Source organism: Phyllostomus discolor, chromosome 2 (assembly GCF_004126475.2).
Source record: "Phyllostomus discolor isolate MPI-MPIP mPhyDis1 chromosome 2, mPhyDis1.pri.v3, whole genome shotgun sequence".
NCBI classification, from domain to species: domain Eukaryota; kingdom Metazoa; phylum Chordata; class Mammalia; order Chiroptera; family Phyllostomidae; genus Phyllostomus; species Phyllostomus discolor.
This window is the reverse complement of record NC_040904.2, coordinates 179335131-179362901: the sequence shown is the minus strand read 5'-3', so window position 1 is coordinate 179362901 and position 27771 is coordinate 179335131. Positions and strand designations below refer to the sequence as shown.

At 36.6% G+C, this 27771-nt stretch overlaps 1 protein-coding gene and 1 long non-coding RNA gene across 4 annotated transcripts in view; both read left to right on the top strand.

The window, feature by feature from the left end:
• The window catches only part of LOC114513178 (28S ribosomal protein S35, mitochondrial), a 42827-nt gene that overhangs the window by 9610 nt on the left and 5446 nt on the right, over positions 1-27771 (top strand). For 2 of the 3 annotated variants that reach the window (XM_036019224.1, XM_036019226.1), the window contains exons 2-7: positions 407-453; positions 1531-1698; positions 3820-3880; positions 13068-13207; positions 18163-18272; positions 19581-19650. In XM_036019224.1, the coding sequence (XP_035875117.1) occupies positions 407-453; positions 1531-1698; positions 3820-3880; positions 13068-13207; positions 18163-18272; positions 19581-19650 (596 nt within the window). The remainder of the gene's footprint in view (positions 1-406; positions 454-1530; positions 1699-3819; positions 3881-13067; positions 13208-18162; positions 18273-19580; positions 19651-27771) is intronic. The other variant, XM_036019225.1, reaches the window with a different exon arrangement.
• On the top strand, positions 18282-18770 carry LOC118499112. Its single transcript, XR_004901631.1, has 2 exons — positions 18282-18555; positions 18594-18770. It is a non-coding gene; the product is annotated as an uncharacterized LOC118499112 (long non-coding RNA).

Here is a 27771-nt window from a genome sequence, read left to right as displayed (position 1 = left end):
TTAAGGGTTTCTCTTTTTTTGGTAGAACAATATTTCCAAATATGAGTTAGTATACTTAAAATTAGAACATTTCAAACTATCTTTCAAGACACAAAAATTCTTATTTCTAACTAAATATTTTAACTTGGGGAAGTGAATTTATTTGACTATGAACCTTAAAATTTATTGAAAATATTTCTTTAGATGATGATTTCACTTTATGTTTTAATAACTGGATTTTATTAACTACTTCTGACTCTTCATTTTCATTAAGATGATTTTAGTTCCTGAGCTTACAGAAAATGGATTATTGTTTCATTTTTTTGTTACTGAATACCTTAAACTGTTCAGATTATGGGATCATGATCAGTGTTGAATGATCTCTTATAAAATTCTCTGACTGCCTGACTACTGCATTGTCTTTTAGGTGTAGCAGGAAGAACATCCAAATCTGAAAGGCCACCGAGAAGAAAGGTAAACAGTGAACATGTTTAATACATACTGCCTTAATGGTTTCTGAAGTTCTGCAGGGGGCAGGTTTTCACAGTGAGGCAGCAGGGTGCAGCCCAGGAAGGGCTCCATAAGGGGATATTTACTTGGTAACTATCACAGTCTTGACTCTGGTCTTGGGCTGGTCTTTGTCAATACCCTGAGAATGGATCATCTTTGAGAGGTAGACTCACCCACATAGTCCCAGAAAATAAGCCCATAGACCAGAATACAGAATTATTTTTGATGATGCTTGTAATAGTCATGTAGCCTGGGTGGGATGTGTGCATTAACCTAACAGGTTTGTTCTCACCTTGTGGACATCTCTTTGGAAAAATCCAAATTATAATGTCACTTGGCATGGTCTTAGAAAAAAGGCATATTAGTTGGAAGTTAAATGGCATCAAATTATAGTTGTCTAGAGTATTTATTTTCAAAGGACTATTGCCAGCTTCCAGGACAAACTACACTTAGTTTAGATATTGTTTAGAGGGGTGTTGCTGAATTTTGCCTCTTTAAACCACGTTTTTGTATGCTGGACATCACCTTCTACTGGATATATTTAAGTATTTATGTACATGTATTGCGATTGAGTAAGCAATCATGTAGCTGTTCCCCGGACCTAGGAGATATCTAATTTCTTATTATCCGTTCATTCAATTAGCTTAACCTTAATTTATTTCCAAGTTCTCAATGTCACCTCATGTACTGACTTCCATCAAAGAAATTTTAAAAGTTATTACAAAATATATTGTTATTCACCCCCTTCATAAACAAAATGTAAAAAGTTTGTTGAAAGTCTAGGTAAATAAATAAGATAGAGATATTTTTAGTAAAGGAAATGTGCTGTTAAAGGGGATCCTTGCCCCAGAGGGTTTGAGGAACCGGTGCAGAAATAGGTAGATTTGGTGTTTTTTTATTTAAATAGCAGTAGCTTTGTGGGAGGTCAGATTTTATGTAGGTTGCAACTCTGCTAGTGTTCTCTTAATTACATGTTTTCTTTTGTTTAAAATTTGAAAATATGTTCATATGTAAAATAATAAACCGTTTTATGTTTCTTAGGCACTACCTCCTAGGACGGAGAAAATGGCCGTTGACCAGGACTGGCCTAGCGTTTACCCGGTTGCCGCGCCGTTTAAGCCCTCTGTTGTGCCTCTTCCCGTTCGAATGGGTTATCCAGTGAAAAGAGGCGTGCCCATGGCAAAGGAGGGGAATCTGGAGCTTCTAAAGGTAAGATAAGTTGCTGGTTCTTTGGCTAAGACTTATGTCTAAATAAATGGTGATCTTCCTCCCACTCTCCTTCCCCCCCTTGTACTTCAAGGCTCAGTATATAACAGCTTATTGTGTTTTAATTTAATTTTTCCCAGATAATAATGGGTACTATATTTTGATTATTCATGGTAAAGAAGACTCAAATAATCCTAGACATTTAAAAATGTAATTAATTGGTCCTGTAGCTTCCCATTTGGCTTTTTCTTTTCTGTTCTATCTTTTCTGTATTGTGTCTTTCAGATGGAACTAGGAAAAGTGAAATAATCTGATTTGAGATTGATAACTGGGGGTGATGAAGGTTCCACTTGTAAAATATTTTTAACTTTCTGTCCAGAAAGGTGGAATATTATTTAATATTAATGTTATTGTCCTTAAACTTTATTGCTTAAAACAAAATAGGGCATATTAAATGTCTCAATTATTAGCATCTATAGTGATTTGTGAACTGCAGGTTTTGTTTTGTGTTTTTAAATTTGCAGAGAGTAGAAGGGAGGGAGAAAGAGGGAGAGAGAGAAGAGTGTGTGGTTGCCTGTCACGTGCCCCCTACTGGGGATCTGGCCTGCAGCCCAGGAATGTGTCCTGACTGGGAATTGAACCAGTGACCCTTTGATTTGTAGGCTGGCACTCAATACAGTCCACTTAGCCACACCAGCCAAGCCTGAACTGTAGGCTTTTAAAGAAAATGTAAATATGCTTAGCCTGGGAATGCATGTCTTAGATGGTTTTCTCTTATATACCATGGAATTATCACCAACAAACTGTTTTCCATTAAACAAGAATCTTCGTAAACTACCAAGAAAAATATGATAAAATGTGATGGTAAAAAATGAGATGGTGACATGGAGAAGGGCTTACCTGCTGCTAGAGGCAAGAGGAGTTGGAATTTGGAAATGGGAATGTTTCAAGAGATAAAACAAAACAAATATTGAGGAAATTATTTTTTTCTTCAAGTGAAAGAGGAGAAATGAACTTAGTTTTTTTTTAAAAAGGTCTTTGGAAAATATCACTGGGTGAGAGAGTAGCAATATGTTTGTAATAACTCTAGTGGTTGTGAATGTATTTGAATAAAAACAGATATCTAAACATTTAATGCACGCCATCCCTTTTAAGAGTCACCTGTATGCTTAGTCCAGTGAGGTGGTTTATTCCTCGTGAGTGCCATTGGATGAGTTTGTGAGCTGCACAGAACAGTGCCTGTATAAACGTTATGCAGGCACCAGCTATTATTGTTTTCCAGCTATTTTAAATGTCCAGTTTAATTAATTTATTTTTTCTTTTATGATGTTAAGATTATATTTTATGTTTCAAAAATAGAAGTATAGAAAAACGAAGCCACCTACTCCATAGTCACAGTTTTCATTGCTTATTTCTCTTGATTAAATGTTTTCTGATCAACACTTAAGATTCCAGGCATAATGTTTGGAGTAACTTTTTAGCTTGTTCAAATTATTCTTTCCAAATGAGTCTAACTAAATTTTCTTTTAAGTTGCTTAATATTATTCAAGAAATATCTAGTATATTTAATTATTTATTTGAAGGAATTCAATCTCTGACCTTTCCTAAACTTCCCATTGGCCCTGTGAATGATTAGGTAGCCTCTTAATATATCATCATATAAATATTCCTAACTTCATTAAATTAATTGTTCAGTTAAGATTTGCAAGCTTTGTTTATTCATTCAGCTCTAAAATGTCTGCTAAGTACAAAGTGGAAACTGTGTCACAGTGCTTTGTAATCCTGGGCAGTCAGGGTGGTTAAACAGTGACCTGTGCCCTTCGGTGCTCTCAGTTCTGTAAAGGAAAGATAACTCACCTGTAGATTCACGGCAGGAAGAGTGCTATAAAAATGATGTTTCTTTTTTCCGGTGTTGTCATTTTAAGATACTTGGTACTGAATCTATATTCCAAGGGATTTATTTCTTGAATTCATAACACTGTTGACATAGAATTAATACTGTAAAAAACTACCACATTTTATTATAAAGCTTATCGGGCCTTTGATTTAGTTGTATCAGCAAATTGTCTATTTTATGTTTTTAAGACATTTGACTAATTTATCCTTTAAATTTCACTACTTTAGATCCCCAATTTTCTGCATTTGACTCCTGTAGCAATTAAAAAGCACTGTGAAGCTCTTAAAGGTAAGTGGTTGTTTTGTTACATCATTGACTTTGAATAGAATATTCTCTCTTCTAAGGATAAAGGGGTTGATTTAGCAAGACAGTATAACATTTGTAAATATTTATGCACCCACTATAGGAGCACCTGCATGTATTAATCAACACTAACAGAACTGAAGGGAGAAGTAAACAGCAATACACTAATAGTAGGGGACTTCATGCCCCACATTCAGCGTTGGATAGGTCATCTGGGCAGAAAAAGATGAGGAGACACTGGGCTTGGGCTACACATTAGACCACATGGACTTGACATATATGGAACACCCCACCCAGCAGCTGCAGAATTCCTGTTCTTCTCAAATGCACATGAAAAATTCTCAAGGGTAGATTGTGTTAGGCCACAAAATGAGTCTTAATAATTTAAGAAAACCGAAATCATATCAAGCAACTTCTCTGACCGTGGTGGCATAAAACTAGAAACCAATTATAAGAAGAAAACTGGAAAAGTCACAGATATGTGGAGATTAAACAGCTTGCCCTGAACAAACAGTGGGTCAAAGAAGAAATTAAAAGAGAAATAAAAAAATATCTTGAGACAAATGAAAATGGAAAAACATCATACCAAGATTTAGCAGATTTAAAAACTCAGTACTAAAGGAAGTTAATAGCAATAAATTTCTACATTAAGGCACATGAAAGATCTCAAATATCTAACTTCATATGTTAAGGAACTAGAAAAAGAAAAATAAACTAAGCCCAAAGTTAGAAGGAAGGAAATAATAAAGATCAGAGTGGAAATAAATGACATAGGGACTAAAAAAGACAATAGAAAAGATAAATAAAACTAAGAGCTGGTTTTTTGAAAAGATAAATAAAATACACAAACCTTTACTTAGACTCACCAAGAACAAAATAGAGAGGATTCAAATAAGTAAAATTATAAATGAAAGGAGACATTCTAACTGATAACACAGAGATGCAAAAGATTGTAAAAGGTCACTATGACTAATTATACACCAGTAAATTGGATAATGTAGAAGAAATGGATAAATTCATGGAAACATACAGCCTACCATGAATGAATCATGATTAAATAAAATGTCTGAACAGACTGATTACTAGTAAGGAGATTGAATCAGAAATAAAAAAACCCTCCCAACAAAGTCCAGTACCAGCTGGCTTCGCTGGTGAATTCTAAACATTTAAAGAACTAATACAAATTTTTCTCAAACTCTTCCAAAAAATAGAAGAGGTGGGAACACTTGGCAGATTTATTTTACAAGGCCAGTGTTACCCTGACACCAAAGCCAGACAAGGGCACTACAAGAAAAGAGAATTACAAGCCAATATCCCTGATGAACATCGATGCAAAATTCCTCATCAAAATAGTAGCGCAGTGAATTCAACAGTACATTAAAAGGATCATACACCATGATGAAGTGGAGTTTATTTCAGGGATGGAAGGATGGTTCAGCATCTGCACATTGGTGTGGTACACCACATTCGTAAAATAAAGGATAAAAATGATATAATCATTTCAATAAATTCAGAAAAATCATTTGACTAAATTCAACCTTCTTTGATGAGAAAAACTCTCAACAAACTATGTAGAGGGGATGCACCTCAACATAATAAAGGCCACATACAACAAGCTCACAGCTACTATACTCACAGCTGTTATACTCAGTGGCTCTCTATCATCAGGACAAGACAAGGACAAGTCACTTTTATTCAACATAGTAGTAGAAGTCCTACCCAGAGCATTTAGGCAAGGAACAGAAATAAAAGGCATCCAAATTGTAAGGGAAGAAAAATTGTCTCTAATTGTAGATGACAGGATACTGTATATAGAAAACCCTAGAGACTTCACTAAAAAAACTTTTAGGACTAATAAATTCAGTAAAGTTGCAGGATTCAAAATCAATATACAAAAATCAGTTGTTTCTATATACTAACAGTGAACTGTCAGAAAGATAAATTAAGAGAACAATCTCATTTATAATTGAATCAAAAAGAGTAAAATACTTAGAAATAAATTTAACCAAGGACATGAAAGATTTATATACTAAAAACTGTAAGACATTGATCAAAGAAATTGAAGAAAATACAAATAAATAGCCCTGGCTGCTGTGGCTCAGTGGATTGAGTGCCAGCCTGTGAACCATAGAGTCATCAGTTCCATTCCCAGTCAGGGCACATGCCTGGGTTGCGGGCCAGGTCCCCAATAGGGGGTGCAGAAGAGGCAACCACACATTGATTTTCCTCTCCCCACCCCAGAATAAATAAATAAATTCTTTTTTTAAAAAAGATACAAATAAATAGAGAGATATTCTGTGTTTTTGTGGACTGGAAGAATTAATATTGTTAAAATGTCCCTACTACCCAGAGCCATCAGTAGCCAGTGTAATTCCCATAAAAATTCCAATGGCATTTTTAACAGAAGTAGAAAAAACAGTTCTAACATTTGTGTGGAATCACAGAAGACCCTGAATAGCCAGCAATTTTAAGGAAAACAAAGGTGGAGGCATCATACTTTCTGATTCCACATCATATTAGAAAGGTGTGTTAATTAAAACTATGTTGATATAAAAACAGATCAGTGGAACAGAGTGAAGAGCCCAGAATAGACCCACTCATATGTGGTCAATTAATTTATAACAGAGAAACCAAGAATATAAAATGAGGAAAGGATAGCCTCTTCAATAAATGGTGTTAGGAAAATTGGATAACTACATGTGAAGGAATAACACTGGACTCCTGTCTTACACCCAACAGAAAATTCAACTCATAATGTATTAAAGACTTGATTATAATACCTAAAACCATGAACTCCCAAAAGAAAAGGGGGTAGAGGGGAGTAAGCTCCTTGATACTGGTTTGGGCAATAATTTTTTTGGATTTGACATCAAAAGCAAAGGCAAAAGCAAAATAAAAGGGACTACATCAAACTAAAAAGCTTCTGCAGAGCAACGGAGACCATCAACAAAATGAAGATAGCCTACAAAATAGGAGAAAATATTTGCAAGTCATATGTTTAGTCAGGGTTTAATACGCAAAATATATAGGGAACTCATATAACTCAGCAAAAAACATGTAGCAAAAAGCCAAATAATGCCATTTAAATGGGCAGAGGAACTGAGTAGACAGTTTTCAAAGAGGACATAGAAATGTTTGAATTACATGGAAAGGCGTTTAACATCTCTAATCAGCAGGGAAATGCGAATCAAAATACAATGAGTTATCACCTCACACCTGGTAGAATGGCAGTCAGCAAAAAGACGAGATAAATGTGGTCAAAGACGTGGAGGAAGGGAACCTCTTTGCACTGTTGGTGGGAATGTCACTTGGTACAGCATCTATGCAACAGTGTGGCAGTTGCTCAAGGAATTAAAAGTATAACTGTCATGTGACTCAGCAGTCACACTTCTGGGGATTTATCAGAAGGAAATGAAATCACTATCTTGAAGAGTTATGTTGGAGTCTGCCCTGCCTGGTCTCAGAAAGCTGTAACCCCCTGTGACTTAGGCTGAGTGCGAGACCTCCAAACCAGGAGCCACTAAGGAGACAAAACTTATTTCCCTGGCGCGAACTCTGCCTTTTCTGTTTCTGGCCTCCTATGCTTGATCAGTTAGCCGATGACGGGTAAGATTTCCCACGGGGGGAAGTCGCCTAAGACAGGCATGATCACGAGGAGGCCTCAGGGAAGAGACTCTGGGCTGTGGAAATTAAGGGGTGATGGACATCAACTCCTGCCCCCTCAGCTTTGTCAAAGCCTGAGTCCTTGTTCTTAGATGTGAGAAATCCAAGTCTCCTGGCTGCCTTTGTCTCCTCTGCCCGACTCAGACCTGCGGAAATGACAGGGGTGATGCAGTCCAGACCAGAGTCGGCGGACCCCTGGGGTAATCAGACCTGGGACATAGAATATGCAAGATCCTGGGAGATCTGTTTGCTGGAGGATGTTATGAAATTAGAATTTGTAGGCACAGACAGGAAACCAAAACTAGCCTTTTGGGCCTTGTAGTCCTTTCAAATGATAAAACTCCAAAATTGCCCAGAATCCCAGTGGGAGTTCTGTAAGCACCTTTGAAGGTTACCTATTCCTTTTGATCTTTTCTGCCAGACTGTGAATCCACAAACTGAGTCTGTATTCTTAATAAAAAGCCTTCTCAGGCGGGGGCTCAGCGCACTCTCCACTAGAGAGAGTGGCCATTCCGTCCCTATTTCCCCACAGGACCCAGTTGTCTCTGTGGATGTTTTTCTCTTGTTTGGACGAGCATCCGCAGCAGAGATGGATACTGCTGGCCGGTAGCCTCCACAGAGTTATATGTACTCCTGTGTTCACTGCAGCGTTATTCATAACAGCCAAGATGTGGAAACAACCTAAGTGTCTGTCACTAGATGGTTAAAGGATAAATGATGTATGTAATATATACATATATTAGTCCAGAAGAAATCCAGCCATTGTTAATATAACAAGAACGGTGTGCATGACATTAGTGTAACCTGGCAGCCAAGGAGAGTGGACTGGAATGGCACACACGAACAATGACGGCTTCACTGTGCTAGTCAGTGAGGGCAGTAGACACCTTTGAGTGAGCATGTGTACTGTGTGGCCATCGCATTCAAAATGACTGAGTGAGTAGAGCAGTGAATCTGCATCCCATTTTGCATTAAGCTTGAACATTCCTTTGTGGAAACTATGGGGATGATTCAGAAGGCTGCAGCTATGGGCAACTGGTGATTGGCAGCTTCATCATGACAGTGCACCTGCTAATTCATCATGTCTCATTCAGAGTTTTTTGGCAAAACATCACATCACCCTGGTGACTCAGCTCCTCTATAACCTGGATTTGACACCCTGTGACTTCTGGCTTTTCCCAAAACAAATCACCTTTGAAAGGGAAGAGATTTCAGACCGTCGATAAGACTCAGGAAAATACGGTGGGGCAGCTGATGGCAATTAGAACTGTGTGAGGTTCCAAGGTGCCTACCAGGGGACTGAGGTACCATTGCCCTGTGTACAGTGTTTTTCTTGTACCTTGTATGTTCAGTAAATGTCTCCATTTCTCATATTACATGGCTGGATACTTTCTGTACAGACCTTACACATGTGTGTACGTGTATGTGTATATATATATTGGAATATTATTCAGCTTTGAAAAGAATGGCATCCTGTCATTTGTGACAGTGTGGATGACCCTGAGGACATTATGCTATGTGAAATAAGTCAGAGAAAGACAAATACTGTATAATATCACTCAAGTGTAATTTAAAAAGCCAAACTCAGAAACAGACTAGGAATGGTGGTTTCAGGGACTGGAGGGCAGAGGAAAAAGGAGATAATGGTCAGAGGGTGCAGACTTCCAGTTATAATGAGTAAGTTTGGGAAACCTAATATACAGCATGGCGATCATAGTCCATGATAATATATTATATACCTAAAATTTGTGAAGTGAGTAGACCTTAAATGTCCTTACCAGAAAACAATGGTAATATATGATATGCTACAGGTTTTTCCTAAGTATGATGGTAATCATACTGCAATATATTTGTATCAAATTAACATGTACACCTTAAACTTCCACAAGGTTATATGTCAATTAGATCTCAATAAGCTGAGGGGGGGGGTGGATCTCATTTCTAATATACTGTATTGCTTTCTATTCTGAATTATTGCTGGTTTCTTCTTTATTTTTAAGGATTTTTAAGTTGTTTTCAGTGAGTTGTTAGATGTCAAATATGCAAAAAAAAAAAGTCTTTTGCTGACCACTTTACAAGGTACTATGAATAATAAATACAATCATAAATCGTAATCCTTGTTGAAGTAGGAACTTATTGTTGAATTATAGAAATCACTGTTGTGAAGAGACTGAAGAACATATTTCAGAGTGTTGTCAATAGATGCAAATCAATATAATTTAAATTGATGATAGTGGAGAAGATGCTGAGTAGCTAAAGAGTTAGTAGGGTCAGTAATGGGATACTTGGCAGGGAAGAGTTACTTTGAAGATGTTTAAAATTTTAAAGAAATTTGAAGTGGTAACATCAAGTAGAAGAGCTGGTGATGAAAAGCCATCATCTCATACTTCTCCTTTACCCTAATTCTGGAAGTGTTCTCTTAATCATTATTTAGGTGTACTCTTAAACATTCTAGAAGTGTTCTGTTAATCATTATTTATGTGTGATAATAACTTCCATTGTGTGTGTGTGTGTGTGGTATTTAATGTGTACGTGGATAAAGGAGTATATATACCATATATACTTTATATATAGTGTGTGTGTGTGTGTAGATACACACACATATGATGAAGTAGTCATCTGAATGTGATTATATTTCCAGCTGTGGATTTACTGATTTTGAACAATAGCTGTTGATTCCTAGATAAAAACAAAGATTTCACTCACTTATCCTGTTGTTTTTCCTTCCGACATGCTTGGAGCTAAGGACAAAGAACATTTTTTTTTTTTGCTCATGGTTTTATGTATGTTTTCAAAATCTGTACACATTCCAATTTAATTTCTGGTCTCATTTGCATTGGACTGTATCTAGAATAAGTAAATTTGAATTGCTTTAAGTTGACAGCTATTAGTGATTGTGTAGTTTAATTTAACAGTCCCTTTGGAACAAGTCGGAATTTCATGCTGACTTAAAGGCGATGTATCAGTGCCCAGTGTACTTGTTATGGATTTTGAGGAAGGAAAAGGAAATCTGGAGGCACTTTACAGGTAGCGGGATTATTCAGGGAAGAGAGATAGGGTAGTGAGCATGATTACAATTCAAGTTTAGCTTTTGGGAGGGCCTTCCATTCCAAAGTATTAGGAAGAGGAGATAAGAGGTCTTGAAAAGTAGAAATAATGATCTTACTCTTGAAATGAGGGAAGAAAGAGTATCCCTTCTGTCTCCTTTCATTTATATGGTCTTCTGTGTGGGGGCATTAGGCTGCTTTTCTGTCCCTCAATTCTGTGTTTCCGCAGCATATTCATTAGTGCCTGGTGTGAGACTGACACTGACCACTGTGGCACATTTGTGCTCCATTTAGCACAAATAATTTGTCTCTTTTTTACTCCGTTGTAAGTCCAGTTGGCAAATGCATTGTACTGATAAATTCCATTTTTTTTCCTTTTTAAGATTAGATTGAAATGTGCATTCATAATCTAGAAACTGGTTGTTATGAGATATTTCTGAAGTGCTTCATAGTTTTTAAATGTAAGGTTTTCATACAGCACTTTCAGAAGAGTGTTCGAGTGTTTTAATCTTTCCTTAATTCCCTCTCTACACTTTGGCCAGCTTCTGGATTTTGATTATATCTTCCAAATAACTCAGAGGCTTTTCAAATATTTCTTCTCAGTTTTCTTTCAAAGTAGGTCAGTTTAAATTTTATATCTGACTTGCAGATGGAAAATCTGAAGCCCAGGAAAGTTAGGTAATTTACCAAAATTTTAATAATTAGTGGCAGAAGTTAAGTAAAAACCAAGGTCTTCTGAAGTCTCGTCATTTCTCTATCTATCAGATGAATAAAGGCTAATAGAGGTCTATTAGGTACTTTCCAGTTGGCTGTATTCTTTTAAACATGTAATCAGGTCATTTAATATAAAGGCTGTAATTATGATCTGGTGATTGAAATGACTTATTCAAAGTTTAAAAAAAAGATTCAGTACAAACTCAGGAACTTACAAAGTTCTCCAAACTAGTCTCTCTTATAAAGTGCTTGGCAGTGTTGTATCCTACAGTGTAGGATGTTGGAATTGGTCCGTAACAGGAATGACATTACCTCAGTGATCTTGCTGTGTTCATTTTATTTAAATGCCGAATTGGTTTTGGTTGTAAAGATATTTCTTTCCCCTCTGGGTATCTGAGTATTGGTCTCTCAAACAGGGTGTTCAGGGATTGGTGTGAATGTATGCATTTAACTCGCTAACATATGGTTAGTTAGTCCCACATCCTGGAGAGTCTCTAACCCAACGTGATGTTTTGCTGACTCTGATATTAAATCCTAAATAAGAGCTAAATATAGTGCCTACTATAAGAAAATTGTGAGCTCAGGGAAAATGTTGGCAAAGCATCTTTCACTGTTCCTTAGATTGTCTTCATTACCTCGAAGGGCTCCCACGTCTGCCTGTGATCGTGACCAGCCTCTCCTGCAGTCCTGGTTTTTTGAGAAAACAGGGATCTGTGCGTCCTCTGTGTTGGGCCTGCGGAACCAATTGCTTTTAGCTCTTCTTAGAATGAGGCTGTTTAAGGAATGAGATTTCCCTTGTGGAGACCCTGATAGTGCCAGAAGCTTTCGTCCCAGACTGAGAGCCCTCTGTCACACTAACTTGGTATGAGTAGGGCAAAATGAAATCAGCCACCTACCTGTGGAGACCCTCAATGCGGATAGCTCTGAGAAGCCAGGAGCTCTTTCTTTTCCTTCCATGGTTTGTTTGTGGGTAGTTGCTGTTTTTTCTTCTTTCAAGGCCTGAGTTTACACCTCTGTGCTATGGAGATAGATGGAGGGCCACGTTCCCACTGCTTAGCATTTCCTCCTGTGCTGGTGCAGGTCTCAGACCCAGTTCCGCTCCTCCCTCTGCTAGCTGAATTGCCAGAATATGAGGACAAGTCTGCCCCACTCCCTCAGAAGTCACATAAAGAAACATGAGCTATTAATAAGGACCCTTTTAAGGATTACCTAGGCTTTCGTACTTGTTTTGTCTTGAGGCCCTGAATTTCTGAAAGATTGTTGTACATCTCAGTTTTCTCATAGAGCCTTCTCAGAGCTCCTTTCAGTGTCTTCAGCCAGTCTTTAGTTACCTTCTTCATTTGGGAGCGAATGATACTACCTGTTGCCTTTTTGAAAATAGTGATGCTCCAGGCCCTGTGTACTGTGTGGATTGGGTTGATGAGGAGGACTTAAACTGTCCCATGGCAGGTACGTGTAGAGCTATAATTGAACATACTCAAGTCATAGTTCCCTTTTAATTGAACATACTGCTCCCCACCAAACCTGAACTAGTCAGATCATTCTCTTAGTTAAATTCCCTAAAATGGTTCACCTAAGAAGAAGAGATGAGGGTTGATGATAGGTCTGTAAAGTGCAGAGTAGAATCTGTTCTTCCATTTCATGTAATCTGAGAGAGTAATCTCTCAATAGTATGTTTTTGTCTGGAAGCATGCATTACAGTGAGAATGTACCTGCAAAATTACTGAGATAATTCTTTTAATTCTCAGATTTCTGCACTGAGTGGCCTGCTGCACTAGACAGTGATGAAAAATGTGAGAAGCATTTTCCCATTGAAATCGACACAGCTGATTATGTTTCATCAGGACCATCTGTTCGAAACCCCAGAGCACGAGCAGTAACCTTAAGGGTAAGAGATAGTTTAAAAAAACTATTACAATATATTACTTTAAAATAGCATTTTGTGGATTTTATTATAAAACTGATACATATTTATTATAGAAAATTTAGACAATATGTCTTTCAAAGTATAAAATAAAATTACCTATAATTCTGCTACTCATAAATAACCACTGTTGACTTACAAGCTCAGTTTAGTACATGCACAGTCAGCCTGTTGTATGTTAATGGAATGATGCTCTATTTGATTGCTCTATCTGCTATTTTTCATTTAATAATATGAATTAAAATTTTCCCAAAGGTTTCCAACATTCTTTGCATTGTATTTAACAGCTGCACAAGATAGTACGTAAACGAAGGTCTGCTGTGTGCCGAGCAGGGCCTGAGGCTGCACATGCAGTGCGGATCCATCAGGCCCGGTCCAACCTCTGAGACTGAAGTGGGAGATACGGACAAACAGTTGCTCAGTGTGGATCTGCCATAATTTGTTTAAGTTATCCACATTTCCACATTGTGGTATCTTTAGGCTTTTTTTATTACTGATTTTGGAGAGAGAAAAGGAAACATCGATTTGTTGTTTCACTTATTTATGCACTCGTTGGTTACTTCTCGTAACATTTAATGTGTCCTGCCTTAGCAAGAATTGAACCTACAGTCTCCATGTGTTGGGATGATGTTCTAACCAACCGAGTGACCCGTCCAGGGTGACCTTCAGGCTTTCTAACTCTTTTTTGACATGTATTTGTAAAAGTTTTTTTGATTATGTACTGTAAATTCCTGCAGGAAATGTAACAAATGCAACGCCAGCAGAGTGTGAGAAAGCCTGTTTTTCTATACCCTCACCAACCTACATGTTATTATGGCCTATCAATTTTATTGGTAAAAAATACATCTTACATATATTAAAATTTGTCTTTTAATTCTAATGAGGGTGAGAATTTATTCTTTTGTGAAATGCTTTTTTTTGTTATTTGTCCATTTTGATGGTATATTGATATCTTATACTCATTTTTTCTTTTTAATGATAGTTCTATTAAAATACAGTTCATAGACAATGGAAATCACCCTTCCAAAGTGTACAGTTCAGTTGTTTTTAACATATTCACAGGGTTGTGCAACCATTACCACTGCCTAACTCCACACCTAACTCCAGAAATTTTCATCCCCGTAGAAGAAACCCCATATCCATTATCAGTCACTCCCCATTGTCCCTCCTTCCCCACTCCAAGCCCTTGTCGACCACTAATCTGCTTTGTCTCTTTCCATCACCTCTTCCTGCCATTTCTTCTAAGTCATGCAGTATGAATACTCTCACTCAGTAAAATGCGTTCACTGTCTCATCTGTTGTAGCATGTGTCAGTTCTTTGTTCTTTCTTTATTGCAGAATAATATTCCATTTTACAAGTACACTAGATCTTTATTTATAGATATATGGGTTGTTTCCACTTTTTGGCTATTACAAATAATGCTGCTGCGAACACTCATGTACATATTTGTATGGATATATGTTTCCAGTTCTGTGGGTGGTATAATTGCTGGGCCGTATAGTGACTCCATGTTTAACTTTCTGAGGAACTGTCAAACCGTTCTGACAAAGTGGCTGCACTGCTTTAGAGTCTCACCAAAAATGCTCGAGGGCTCCAGTTTCCCCACGTCCTCACCAGTGGTTGTTACTCTCAGACGTTTTCGTTTTCGCCATGCTAATGGGTGTGAAGTGGTCCTTCATTGTGAGTTTGGTTACATTTCCCTAGTAGCTTGCGCTGTTGAGACTTTTCCTTGTGCTTACCGACCATTTGATTGTCTTCTTGGAGAAATGTCTGTTTAAATCCTTTGCTCGTTTTTCAGTTGTATGATTGATGTATTTGTTGTTCACTTGTGTTTTTTATATACTCTGGTACCAGTTCCTTAACAGATGTGTGTCTTGTAGATATTTCCTCCCATTCCGTGCATTGTCATCTCACATTCTCAGTGCTGTCTTTTTAAACACAAAAGTTTCGATTTTGATGAAGTCTAGTACGTGCAGTTTTGGGGTTTTTTTTGTCTTGTTATTTTGGTACCATATGCAAGAAACCACTGTGTCATTCAAAATGATGAAGATTTAGTCCGATGTTTTCTTCTAAGGGTTTTACAGCGTTGTCTCTTATATTTAGGACTGTGATTCACTTTCCGTTAATTTTTGTGTATGGCATAAGGTAGGGGTTCAGCTTCCTTCTTCTGCATGTGGGTATTCATCTGTCTCAGCACTGTTTGTTGGAAAGACTGTTCTTTCCTCATTGAATTGTCTTGCCACTCTTGTCAAAAGCGGTATACTTGTTTTTTTAACTTTTCACTTGGCCACTTTACCAAATTCTGTTTTTTAATCTTTTATTATAAAAAATTTTAAATGTTTGGAGATGTAGAGACAGTAGTACAATAAACATACATGGCACCTTGACTTAGTAATTAATATTTGACATTTAAAATATTGAGTGCTTCATATACTAGCACACACACATCTATATGTATTTTAGTGGTTTTGGTTTAAGTGTTTAAAATTACTAATTTCTGACATTTTGCAATAAGATCTCTAAATTGAAAAGATTTTCTTACATAATTCCGGTGTAATTAATATAGCTAACAGAAGTTTGGATAATTCCTTAATTTCATCATCTAAAATATCTACTCCATACTCTATTTCCAAGGAAACAAAGGAAGATTAAATGAGTTGTTTAAGATCAGTTAGCCAATAAATAGCAAATCTAGAAATCAAATCCAGTTCTTAAATGTAATACCAGAGTTCTGTAACTAATTGCACTGTACTTGTAAATAGAGAAAATATTTCACACATTTAGACATTGTTCAATTTATGTAGCTCTTTTAAATATGGGCATTTGAAGATACACACATATAATAACCACAACCTCCTACGATTTGAAATGTCAACATTGTTTTGAGGTCAGTGTTAATAGTACCATATAGATTCTTTAAAATACAGCAACTTGACAAAAGAAAAGCCTAAGGATTCTTTTAAATTTTGGAACAAGAATGACGATGAATGCTGTTCAACTTTAAAATCAGATTATCGTCCAGGTTAAAGACTACAGTTTTGCAGTGCCTTCGAGTGCTAGCAGATGGCGTGCGTGCACCACACAGCTGTGTCTGAAATATTTATGAGTTTCTGGCATAAATTCCATATAATTTTTGAATATTAAAATGTTAATGTGAGCATGAGTTTTAAAGCAGTTGTTACAATAATGATCAGCATTACTGCCATTTTTTTGGACTACTTCCCATATAAAAAGCTAGAACACTTCAGTTTTTCAAATGGTAGATTTTAAAATTTACTGTTAAACATCATGGTTTCATTGAAGGGAGTTTTAAAAGGAAAAAGTCCCTATATTTTCATTATCCTAAGGTAAAAGGTATTCATTTCTTTCTCTTGACTATATCTATGCATATATGTATGTATTTTCATAATTATGATCATAATGTAGATCCATTTTATGATTTTCTTATAAATAATGCTCTGTATTATTAATGATCAGAGTTATCATAAAATTGCTTATTTTATCCATCAAGCTGATAACCTGGTCTTTGATACATTTTTTTTCCTGGGGTCTATGATATTTCACATTGTCTCCAACATATAACCTTTCTATTGGATTGATATTTAATAGTTCTTAGTACTTATGGTTATTAAAGTTGCGTTTATATTTATTTTTTCTCTTTTTTCCAGTTCAAATAAAATTCATAATGCTTAAATAAACAGTATATTCTCCCTTGTTTTTACTTATGTATACATTCAGCACATATGTGTTAAATGTTTTTCAAGTGCTAGTCCATTGCCTAGAACAAGACAGATATCTTTTGTACTCTCAAGAGTTTGCAGTTGTGGGAAAATAGTAAGTTCTTTTGCTGTGGTGTTTTCAGGCAAGTGCAGGGTTTTGGGAGCTAGAGAGAAGAAATGGATGGGATTTCAAAATCTTACTTATTAGCCTTTTTCTTCTTCAGATAGTTATGACTCTTTCTTATTCTTAAAGTTCTCCATGGAAAAATAATCTGTGGTTTTACCTTATTTAACTGTATTCTAGTGTTTAACTTATTTTCCTGTGTCAAGCCTATTCATCTCTAGATGATAACTTCAGCCATGCCATAATTCTCTGCACATTAACAAGTGTGTTTATTTAGTCTATCATTTCCCAAAATACGTTATACGGAAGAGTAATTTCATGAATTGTCCCTTGAAAAGTGGAATCTGAGGTCAAATAAATTTGGAAATCATTACATAACAACTCTGAATCTTGACATTTCACAATGTTTATTAAATATTACCTCCTCTAAGAAATCCTGCTGTAAAGAACCTAATTTAACTTAGCGTTTCCTGAATGTATTCAACACACATAGCCCTTTTAAAGAAATAATTCTTCTTGTCAGCCTGTGGGACTAGTATTGTCATTTTGAGTAATATTGGGCTATATTATTTCAAATGTTTTGATCTTTTGATGCTATATTCCAACCTCTGTGAGAGAATTGTAGCTTTTAAAGTAAATGACCCTCAACTAGTTGGCATGGTATGGGTCTCATAATTGCATGGTAGAAATTTCTTAAAGTCCTTATGTTTTACAATGACTGTATTCCTATATTCCAGCTTTACTAATACTAATTGAGTTTAATTCTATTAGGTAATGCTACTCATGAGCGCCCTAATTTCATTTATTTAAGAGACATGCCATTGATTCTTTCAGGAAGGGTACCAATGCCCAGAACTTTCAAAGAGCACAAAACAGTTCGCCCCCCCCCCCCTTTTTTCCATGAGTAAGATCATAATGCAGGCCAGATGCTAACTCTGTATAGAAAGGAGTTTGAAAAGGTTTCCTTTTGCTTATTTTAATGTTAATTTAAATAACATTACTACCATTTTTTTAAAAATTAAATGAAGTCTATGAAATAATCTTTTTCAAATAACTTTTTTCTTGTAATTTTAAGGTTAAACTTTCCAGTTTGAATTTGGATGATCATGCAAAGAAGAAACTTATTAAACTTGTAGGAGAGCGGTACTGCAAGACCACGGATGTGCTTACCATCAAAACAGATAGGTAAAGAAAGAAAAGTTGAGCCGATCTGCCACGTGTGTTCATTGTCCTCCCATCCCCTGCAGTCCTTTTTAAAGAAATGACGTTGAAAATAAGGATAGCCTTTTATGTCAACTTATGTTAGCGTTATTAGGTCGAGAAGTTATCTAATTTATATTTTTGGTATCACACTAGTCTACTGTTGTTGAGATCTTTATATACATGGAGAAGCTTGCCTTGATGAGTTAAATTATTGTTGCATTTTTTAACCTTGATTTTAATGTATCTGTATTAAAATTCACAGAAGGTGGGGGGAGCAGGGGTGGAGGAAAAAAATCACAGAAGGTGTTAGAAGAAAACAGAAGTATGATTTGCTAGTGATTAATGCTTAAACAAGCTTTACAAAGTCAGAGTGTATAAAAATCTTATAGTTCACAACTAAAATTATTCAATTAACTTGGAATTTAATTTACCAAGGTACTTGTATAAATAAGCAGAATTTCAGCTAGCATAGAAGTTCATTAAAGCAGTATTAAATTTATTTTATATGAATTTATAAATTAGGTCACTTGAGGTAAAGAAAGGTTATTGGCATGTTTTCACTATATGGTTATTTTATTTCTAGAATTATACTTTGGTTGTTTCCAAATTATGTCAAAATATAAAAGACTTTCCTTAAGAGAAAAGCACCCGGGTGGGTACATCCTCTCTCCTTCCCTGTCCATTCCAGAGCATTTGGAGGTGTCATTATCACTGGGCTCATGTCCTGCGTAGTGGTGGAAAGAAGTAGCAATCTAAAAATTAAACATGCCCTCTCATATTGATATACAAGTTTTACCTAATATTAGGTCATTAGTTCTATTTTAAATACAACAGCAGTAATATATCATTGCATAGTGTAGCTCAATTTTAAAAGAATTGGCTTTGGGAATATCAAGATGAATGTTTAGATTAGCATCTATCATCAGTCTGTCTCTATTTTTTAAATGAATTAAACGTATCTTATGCTGTCCAGCAGATTCTTAGCTCTGAGATGATAGATACTTGGATTGAACACATTATATTAAAATTTCATAAAGCTGTCATCAGATAAAATAACTCCATTAGTTATGAAAGCAAAGAGATACCCTAAATAAAAATTTTTTTAAAGTTTTCCATATCCTCAAACAGTGAATTACATAGACTATTATTCTAAGAACTGAGTTTTCCTGGAACAGATACAGAATATCTGAATATAAGTTACCCTTTGTATTAAGTATTTATATACTTGGCAAATAATTCTGTGTACTGAATTTTTGGAATTTTGACTTCCTCCCTCTCTCTTTTTTGAAGGTGCCCGTTAAAGAGACAGAATTATGATTATGCAATGTATCTGCTAACAGTTTTGTACCACGAGTCTTGGGTAAGTGATTGTGAATGTTTCATTGTTTTGTCAGTGTGAATTCAGATGATGCCTTAAACTTTGAAAAACAGTAGGTGTGGCAGGTACTCAGTTTAATGAACCACTGGATACACGAAGGATGTGTGAAATATGATAAATAGTTTCTACTGGCATTCAAAGTGAGGATCTCGAAATAGATTATGCAGTTTGTCTCAGGACCTTACAAAAAATCAGATGGCTAAAATGCCTTTAAAATTCTAGGTTTCTGACTTCTGTTTGAAGATTTAGAATATTTAACTTTTTTTGTTTGTCTTGACATTGGCTGTAAGTTGTGAAAGCTATGGAAAGATAATTGTCATCTGTATAACTGGAGAATTTATAATTCATAGTTATTCAAATAAACTGCAGAACAAAGCTCTAGAACTTTATAAAAAGGTATTTTAAATTTTTACTAAAATTTTTAGTTAACACATAGCCATATAAACATTTCACTGGAATACATTAGAGACAATGAAAGGGAATTAATTATTTAAATAGTATTAGAAATAGCCTTTTGCCCTGGCTGGCATGGCTCAGTGGATTGAGTGTGGGCCTGCAAACCAAAGCGTCGCTGGTTCGATTCCCAGTCAGGGAACATGCCTGCATTGTGAGCCATGTCCCCAGTAGGGGGTGTGCTAGAGACAACCACACATTGATGTTTACTCTCCCTCTTTCTCCCATTCTTCCCCTCTCTTTAAAAATAAATAAATAAAATCTTTAAAAAAAAGTCTTTTGTCTGACTGAGAGTTTTAGTATATGTGTATACATTTATAAGGAAGATACTGCTATATTTGAGCATCAATGCGTCTGATTTAACGTTGGTAACGTTTAGGTCATTCAGAGTTTAAAATTTTATTTTTAAAAATTAAAATAATTTTAGATATGCATACAAATTAAATTTTTCATAGCTTGCCCAAGATAGACATGAGACTCAATAGCATTTCCCATTAGGAGCATATGAAGGAGTACAGGCAGTTGGAGAAAGAATCACTCCCTTTAGACTCCCTCAAGAATCCTTTGAATCGATTCAAAGGATTTCATGTAAAAGGTGAGATTTCCTTTTCATGACTTTAACCCTTGAAGGAAGGGATACAGCAAGTAATAGTGATATAGACTTCAGTTCACTGGGTGAAAGCTTTGGGTCGTCTAAAGATGGAGTGGCTTACTTTAATAGGTAGGAAATGCTCCTACACAATTGGGGATATGGATAAATAGTGCATTAAATGGCCTTTGGAACTCCTTCCATCCATGAGATGCTGTGACTCTATGGACACATGCTGCTGTTCTCCGAACTGCTCATTTCATTGATATTCACAAAACAGTTGTAGCATAAAAGGATGAGTGGGAGTAAGAGAAAATAAAACAGTCATACAAGGTTAGTAAAGAACAAAAAGCAGCTAGCAGCTCTTCTTTTCTTTTAAGGTCTTTTGATTATCATAATTCATCTGGGTTTTCTAATTTCTGGCTTCAGGAGTAGCATGATTGCCGCAGTTAATCTCTCCTGTCAGTTGATTTTATAAATGCCTTTGGTGTAAGATAACAAAGTTCCCTTTTGAACTAGCAACATGGTGGCATCAGCTATAGCCCTGTGACTGACACTTAAAGAATTAAAACCAAACAATAAACAATAAAAACCAATCAATTTTGAGTCTCTTATTTTGCCAGCAACCTATAAAATGAATTTTCCCTAAAGGAAATGATAAGCACAAATCAATTCAGTGAAAGTTGCCTTTGACTTTTAATTCTAATAAGTAGCCACATACAACTGTTCTAAATAGATATTATTTAAAAATTCCTATATTAAAGTTGGCACCTGATCCTTTCTAAACTAGGACCATTGGTGAAGAAGCTTTAAAGGCAGATGAGCTATGAAATTTGCAGAGCTGGTGCAACAGAGTTTTTATTGAAATGAACTTTTTTTCTTCACCAGCATGAAATTCATACTTTGAGATGAATGCTACCACCTGGTATTTAATCAGATATTTAGTGAACTTCCTTTTAAAACATTCCTTTATTTTTAAAAAATTTTTTACTTACTGATTTGAGAGAGAGAGAGAAACATCGATCGGTTGCCTCCCATACATGTCCCAACCAGGAATTGAACCTGCAACCAAGGTATGTGCCCCAACCAGGAATCAAACCTGCAACCTTAGGGTTATGGGATGATGTTCCAACCAACTGAACCATCTGGGCAGGGCCATTCCTTTATTTTTTAGGCTAGTTTCAGAGCATTTAATACAAAAGGCTAAGCTTGCCTTATTTTTTTTTTTAGCTTTTTAAACTTTCCATGGAGGTTATCTCTAAGAAGTGTTGAGAGGAAAGTAGTTTTCTGTATCACAGTTACTGAAACGTCTCTGAAAAGGTGTTCAGTATAAGGAAGGTACTGTTGTGTGCTCTTCAAAACAATTTAACTGTAGAAGCATCAAAGTAGCCTTTAAAAAACAGACTTCACAAAACATAGACTTCAGTCATGGAGGCTTGCTTTGTCACATTTCAAAGAATGATTTGTGTAGTGCTAGCAAGGTGGTAAGAGACAGATATACATCACACATTTATTTTTCAGCAGCTCTAAGAAGCAAAGAGACCTGTAGAAGTTGGGTTCAGTATTCCACCACCACACATTGTGAGCATAGGAGTGAGTTAAGCTTTAACCTTGGGAACCATGTGGAACTGGATCAGAATCCCATTGCTTGTTCTTTCTGCAGCCTTGGTCAGCCATTGCACCTCTGAGGCTCATTTTTGGATGGATCAGGGAGAATTTATGTGAAATGTCTGGCAAATAGTGGGCTCTGGGTAAAGTGGCTTTTTAATATTGTTGCTAATACTTAAATGAGGAAGTCTTAGAATCATAAATTCATGTGTTTCCAATTTCTGTGTACAGCTCGGGTTTAATCTGACAGAAACTTTATACAGGGGGAGAGGTCTGTGCCTTGTTGCATTTAAAGTCTTAGAACACATATGCTACTTGCATTCTGACATAACTGATAACGACGAACACCCAAATTTTAATTTTGCTGTATGATATTATTTAAACCTTCTGCAGGTGATCTGGTTAAGAAATGATTGGATGAAATATTTTACAAAGTGATTTGTGCCAAATACAGACTAAAACACAGGCACTGGGGGGAGGAAAAAAGCACTTGTTTAGAGAACAGGGATCTAAAAATCCTAAGTCCTAGGGTCCTAGGATGGTTGATATTTAATTACTAGTGGTTGCTTTTTTAAATTTGAAACTTTTGGCTGTGTTATTTGGATTTCATAGTAGTCTTATTGCTAGTCAAAATATATTTTTATTCATTCACTCATTGAAGCACACTCAGGTTGTTTCCATATATTAGTTATTGTAAGTAATGCTGCAGTGAACATGGGGTGCTGGTATCTTAGTTAGCGTTTTTATTTCCTTTGGGTAAAGACCCAGAAGTGGCAGTTCTGGGTCACATAGTAGTTCCATTTTTAATTTTTGGAGGGGTCTTCACACTCTTTGCATAGTGACTGTGCCAGTGTGCATTCCCACTAAGTGTATAAGAGTCCTCTTTTCTCCACATCCTTGCTGATGCCTGCCTCCCCTCCCCCTTCCTTCCTTCCTTCCTTCCTTCCTTCCTTCCTTCCTTCCTTCCTTCCTTCCTTCCTTCCTCCCTTCCCTCTTTCCTTCACTGTCAGTTTTATTTTGGCTGAAATACTGAAGGCAATAAAAGGGAGTGAATCTTAGCTCAATCATCTGGGAGAAATTTAAAAAATTATGGGCGGGATATGTAATAGCAAGTTCATTTTTCTCCAGCCTGCCGTAGTTCATTTATTTCACCTTATGAAGCACCATTTTGTACCTAAGAAGGAATAAACGATGGTTATGCAGCAAGGCCACAAGAAATTCTTTTAGAACTGCTAGATAATTAGCAAATAAAATCCCAAAGGAGAAATACCTGAATGGAAGGAGAATAGATTAATCCAGAAGAAAATTTATCTATCTCCATAATCTGTCTTCTCTGGACTTGCATCATACTCACCTGTGAAGCTTTTTAAGACCCTATAGAATCAAAATCTCCAGTGCTGAGACTCAGGCTTGTTTCGTTTTAAAGTCTGCATGGGTGATTCCGATGCTGAGCTCCGATTGTGAGTAAGGTTTTGAGTGTTGTATATCTCTTTTAATCAGTTGTAAACAAACTGATTAGAGGGTGGCATGTCTCTTTTAAGACAGTTTTTTTTTTTAACATGTATGTAGTGTTAGAGCTGAGGGCATGGGGTGGAGATTTGAGTGAGAGGTCCAGGAACTGGACGGGTTTGTCTGTTGTACACACATTGAATTTTTTACTTCCTGTGCTAGGTGGTGGCAACTGTTCTAGATTCTTGAGTGGGATGATAATACAATGAAGATAACACTCCTCAGGTTTCTTTGCCTTTGGGCAATACTTTGTTTTACTTCTGATGTTCCGGAGCCCACCATGTACTTAAAGACCTTTAGAAAGTTTCTGTTCTTTCCCACCCAGTGGTTGAAGTCATGAACCTGAGCATTATACGGTTTTCTTCCCTCACCCTCTCCCCTGATATCTAATTAGTCACTAGGTCTTCTCAGGTTTAGCCTTTCAACATCTGTTAAAACTATGTTTTCCTCTGTATCTCTACTGCTACTACCCTAGTATGTATGGGTCTTCTTTATCCTTTAGCCTTTTTTTTTAAGATTTTATTTATTTAGTTTTAGAGAGAGGGAGAAAGAGAGGGAAAGAACCATTGATATGTGAGAGAGCCATTGATTGGTTACCTCACACAAACACCAACCAGGGACCTGGCCTGCAGCCCAGGCGTGTGCCCCTACTGGGAATTGAACTGGAGACCTTTTGGTTTGCAAGATGACACCCAACCCACTGAGCCACACCAGTCAGAGCTGTAATAGCTTCATTGATTTTCCTGTCTCATTCATCTTCCATGTTGCTGTTAAAGTAATTGTTCTAAAAAACAAGTCTGCTATGTCTTATTTTTTTTTATAAAGTCCTTTAGAGGTTCCCTGTTACCTAGGATTAAATCTATAAACTCCTTAGCCTGTCTGTTCACAGTCATTTGCCACCTCATTATCAGCGACTCAGGAAGCGTAGGTTACACCCCTCCACGTCATCAGCCATGATGAACATAACGTGTGCTTTCATAACTCTGCATGTGCTCTTTTCGGTGCTTATGACCTTTTTTCAGAATATCCGCCTTGCACATCCATATGAGTCCTTTAATACGCCTCAGATGTTCCCTCTCAGATGTTTCCTGCCTATCCTTTCCCCACGCTTCTTCAGTGAGCATCCCTTTTATTAGTGTTATGGTAATTGGCTGTATGCATGCCTGCCTAACTCCACTGGACTGTCGTCACTGAGGACAAGGACTGTACATTTTATTTATCCTTATATTTTTATCATTGAGTACATAGCCTAGCATATCAGCAGTCAGTAAATTTTTCAAAAAAATTGATGTGAATTGAATTGAATTCTTGACATTGTAAAGTTAAAAATTTAGCTGTGGTAACTAAAAGAATTGGCAGTAACTTTTTGTTTGTTATGCATATTTACCTCTTCCTACTTTTTCTGATTTTCAAATAACTAAGGTTTTTTTTTTTTAATGGTTAAACGGGTTTCCCTTGTATAGCACAATGCCTTACTTGTAATCATGAGAGGTGGAATATCACTGTGACTCACGTCCTAGGCAGAGGGGGCTGTAAATAAGACGGTAGAAGGCGACAAATGTGTGTTTCGTGGAAGATACTTCTTTGCCTTCTGTTACACTGACCACTGTATGAATTAGCTGTTATTATGTTTTTCTTTGTTTTAAATTTAACCAAGAAAGAAGAAAGATTCAAATTAAAGAATTCTTTTGTTCTGTGTGTGTGTGTGTGTGTGTGTTTATGTTTCTGTGCTCCTTGGGACATGTTGTTCTGTCACTAACAAGCAGTAAGATTTGGGGCACACTTTTAGTTGTCCTGGGCGTCAGTCTCCTGGTCTGTGAAACAGATTGAGTAACAGTATTGCCTCACGGGCTTGCTGTGAAAGTTAAAAGAGTTAATGTGTGTGAGGTGCTCAGAATAGTAAGCATTGTAATAGCTATTCAGACCCATCCCATGCCACTTTCCTCACTCGGCCCTGTTCCGTGGCCTTCCTGGCCTCTTGGCTTTATTGGGATTGAAATCCTTACCTGACTGGCTTCTACTGAACTCCAAGTCTCCTGCTAGACCAGAGTTCCTGGACAACATGGTGCCTGGCGCAGCGGTTGTGCAGTCAGTATTTACTGAGTAAATGAACGAGTGAATGAATCGAGCCAGTTCTGGAAAGGCGAACCAATTGTGTGGAATGGAAGGTTGCTTTCTCTTGGGTTACTGTAGTCAGAGCAGGTTCTCTCATGGTAGGCAGGGGAGAAAAGAGAGACTATAGACTGTCTGTATATGTATGATACTCACCTTTGTAAATTAAATGGTGAATTTTACATATCCATTTAAATGGATATTTAAATATCCAGTGGTCGAGGTGTTTAAAAAAGACATCAGATTCTTTGCTTGAATGATGATCAGTTTGAATTTACAATAATTTTTTTGCCCCCCAGTATTTGACTGTGTTGGTGTTTACGCTTTAAAATGAATACGTTCCAACTACACTTCAGGGTGTAAAGAAACTTCTAAACAATTGCCCACTTTTATTCCTGGGTGGTATTCTAGAAGCAGAAATTTTGGCTGTGACTTATAAGTTATAAATTGTAAATAAAACTTTATCATGGCAATGTTTTAAACGTGGATTTAGGACAGGCATGATGTGTCCCCAGCAGTGACCGGTTGTCTTGGGGGGGTAGAGTTACAGGTGCTTTTCTTCCCCTTTACTTTTCAGTGATTTCCTCTTTTTTGTGGGAGATGTATCTGCAACTGCAGCCTGCTGATACTGTGTCCGAATTCAGTTCTGGATAACTATCGCTACGGCATTGACCCTTGTTTTTAGGGGCCCTTAAAGAGCTTTTGCTTAAATACATTCAATTTAAAGAAAAATGTTTGTTTGTTTTCTTAAAAAAGGAAACTTCCAAAAAGACCATTTAAAGTCATGTAAAAATCTTATTTCGAAATTTGTTATTTTTAAGTGTGACATTTTGGAGATACTGCTTATTTAAAAATAATACCGATCCATTTTAACTGTAATATTTCTAACTGAAATGCCATATTTCTAGAAATGTGTGCTACATATTTTAGTCTAAATCAATTATATTTAATTGTTCCCCAGGTTTTGTCCTTTCCCTCTTTTTTCTTCATTGTGTACCCTCTCCCAGGTGATGTTAATTATCTTGCATTGGGTTGGCCAAAAAGTTTGTTTTTTCCATATGGCTCTAGCAGCACTTAGTTGTCTTTTGAAACAGTTTTGTTAGATTATATTGTGACAGCTGTCATATCAATGTGCATTGTAAAAACACTTATAGAAATTGGTGAATTTTTGTGTAGCCATTTTAATATTGAAGATGGAAGAAAATACACAATTTTTGCCATGTTATGCTTTATTATTTTAAGAAACATGAAAACACAACAGAAACAAAAGGTTTGTGCAGTGTGTGGAGAAGGTGCTGTGACTGATCGAACATGTCAAAAGTGGTCTGTGAAGTTTCCTGCTGGAGATTTGCTGGACAATGCTCCACAGTCGGGTAGGCCAGTTGAAGTTGACAGTGATCAGATTGAGACATTAATTGACAACAATCAACATTATACCACTTGGAATATGCCTGACATTTTCAAAGTATCCAAATCAATAAAGTTATTGGTGAAAATGAAAAATCTACTTTTTGTTTTATAGAGAAACCAAATGAACTTTTTAGCCAAGTCAGTATGTGCTGACAAACTCCAAACTCTGTCGTTAAGCCCCACTCCTGGGGCGCTGTGTATTAGTTGAGACCTCCTTGTTGTGAGTCATAGAAGCTCACTCAAGCAGCTTACACTGAGAAGATATGAGGGCAAGGATCCTACAAAATCTCAGGAATGGGCTGTTTTTATTCCCTGGGCCCTGTCACTCTGTAGGCAACTGCCTCGTATTTTTTGTTTGAAAACTGATTTTCTCTCCTCCTCCAGTCTACGTGTCAGAAAGCGTGACCTTCACTATTTCAGGA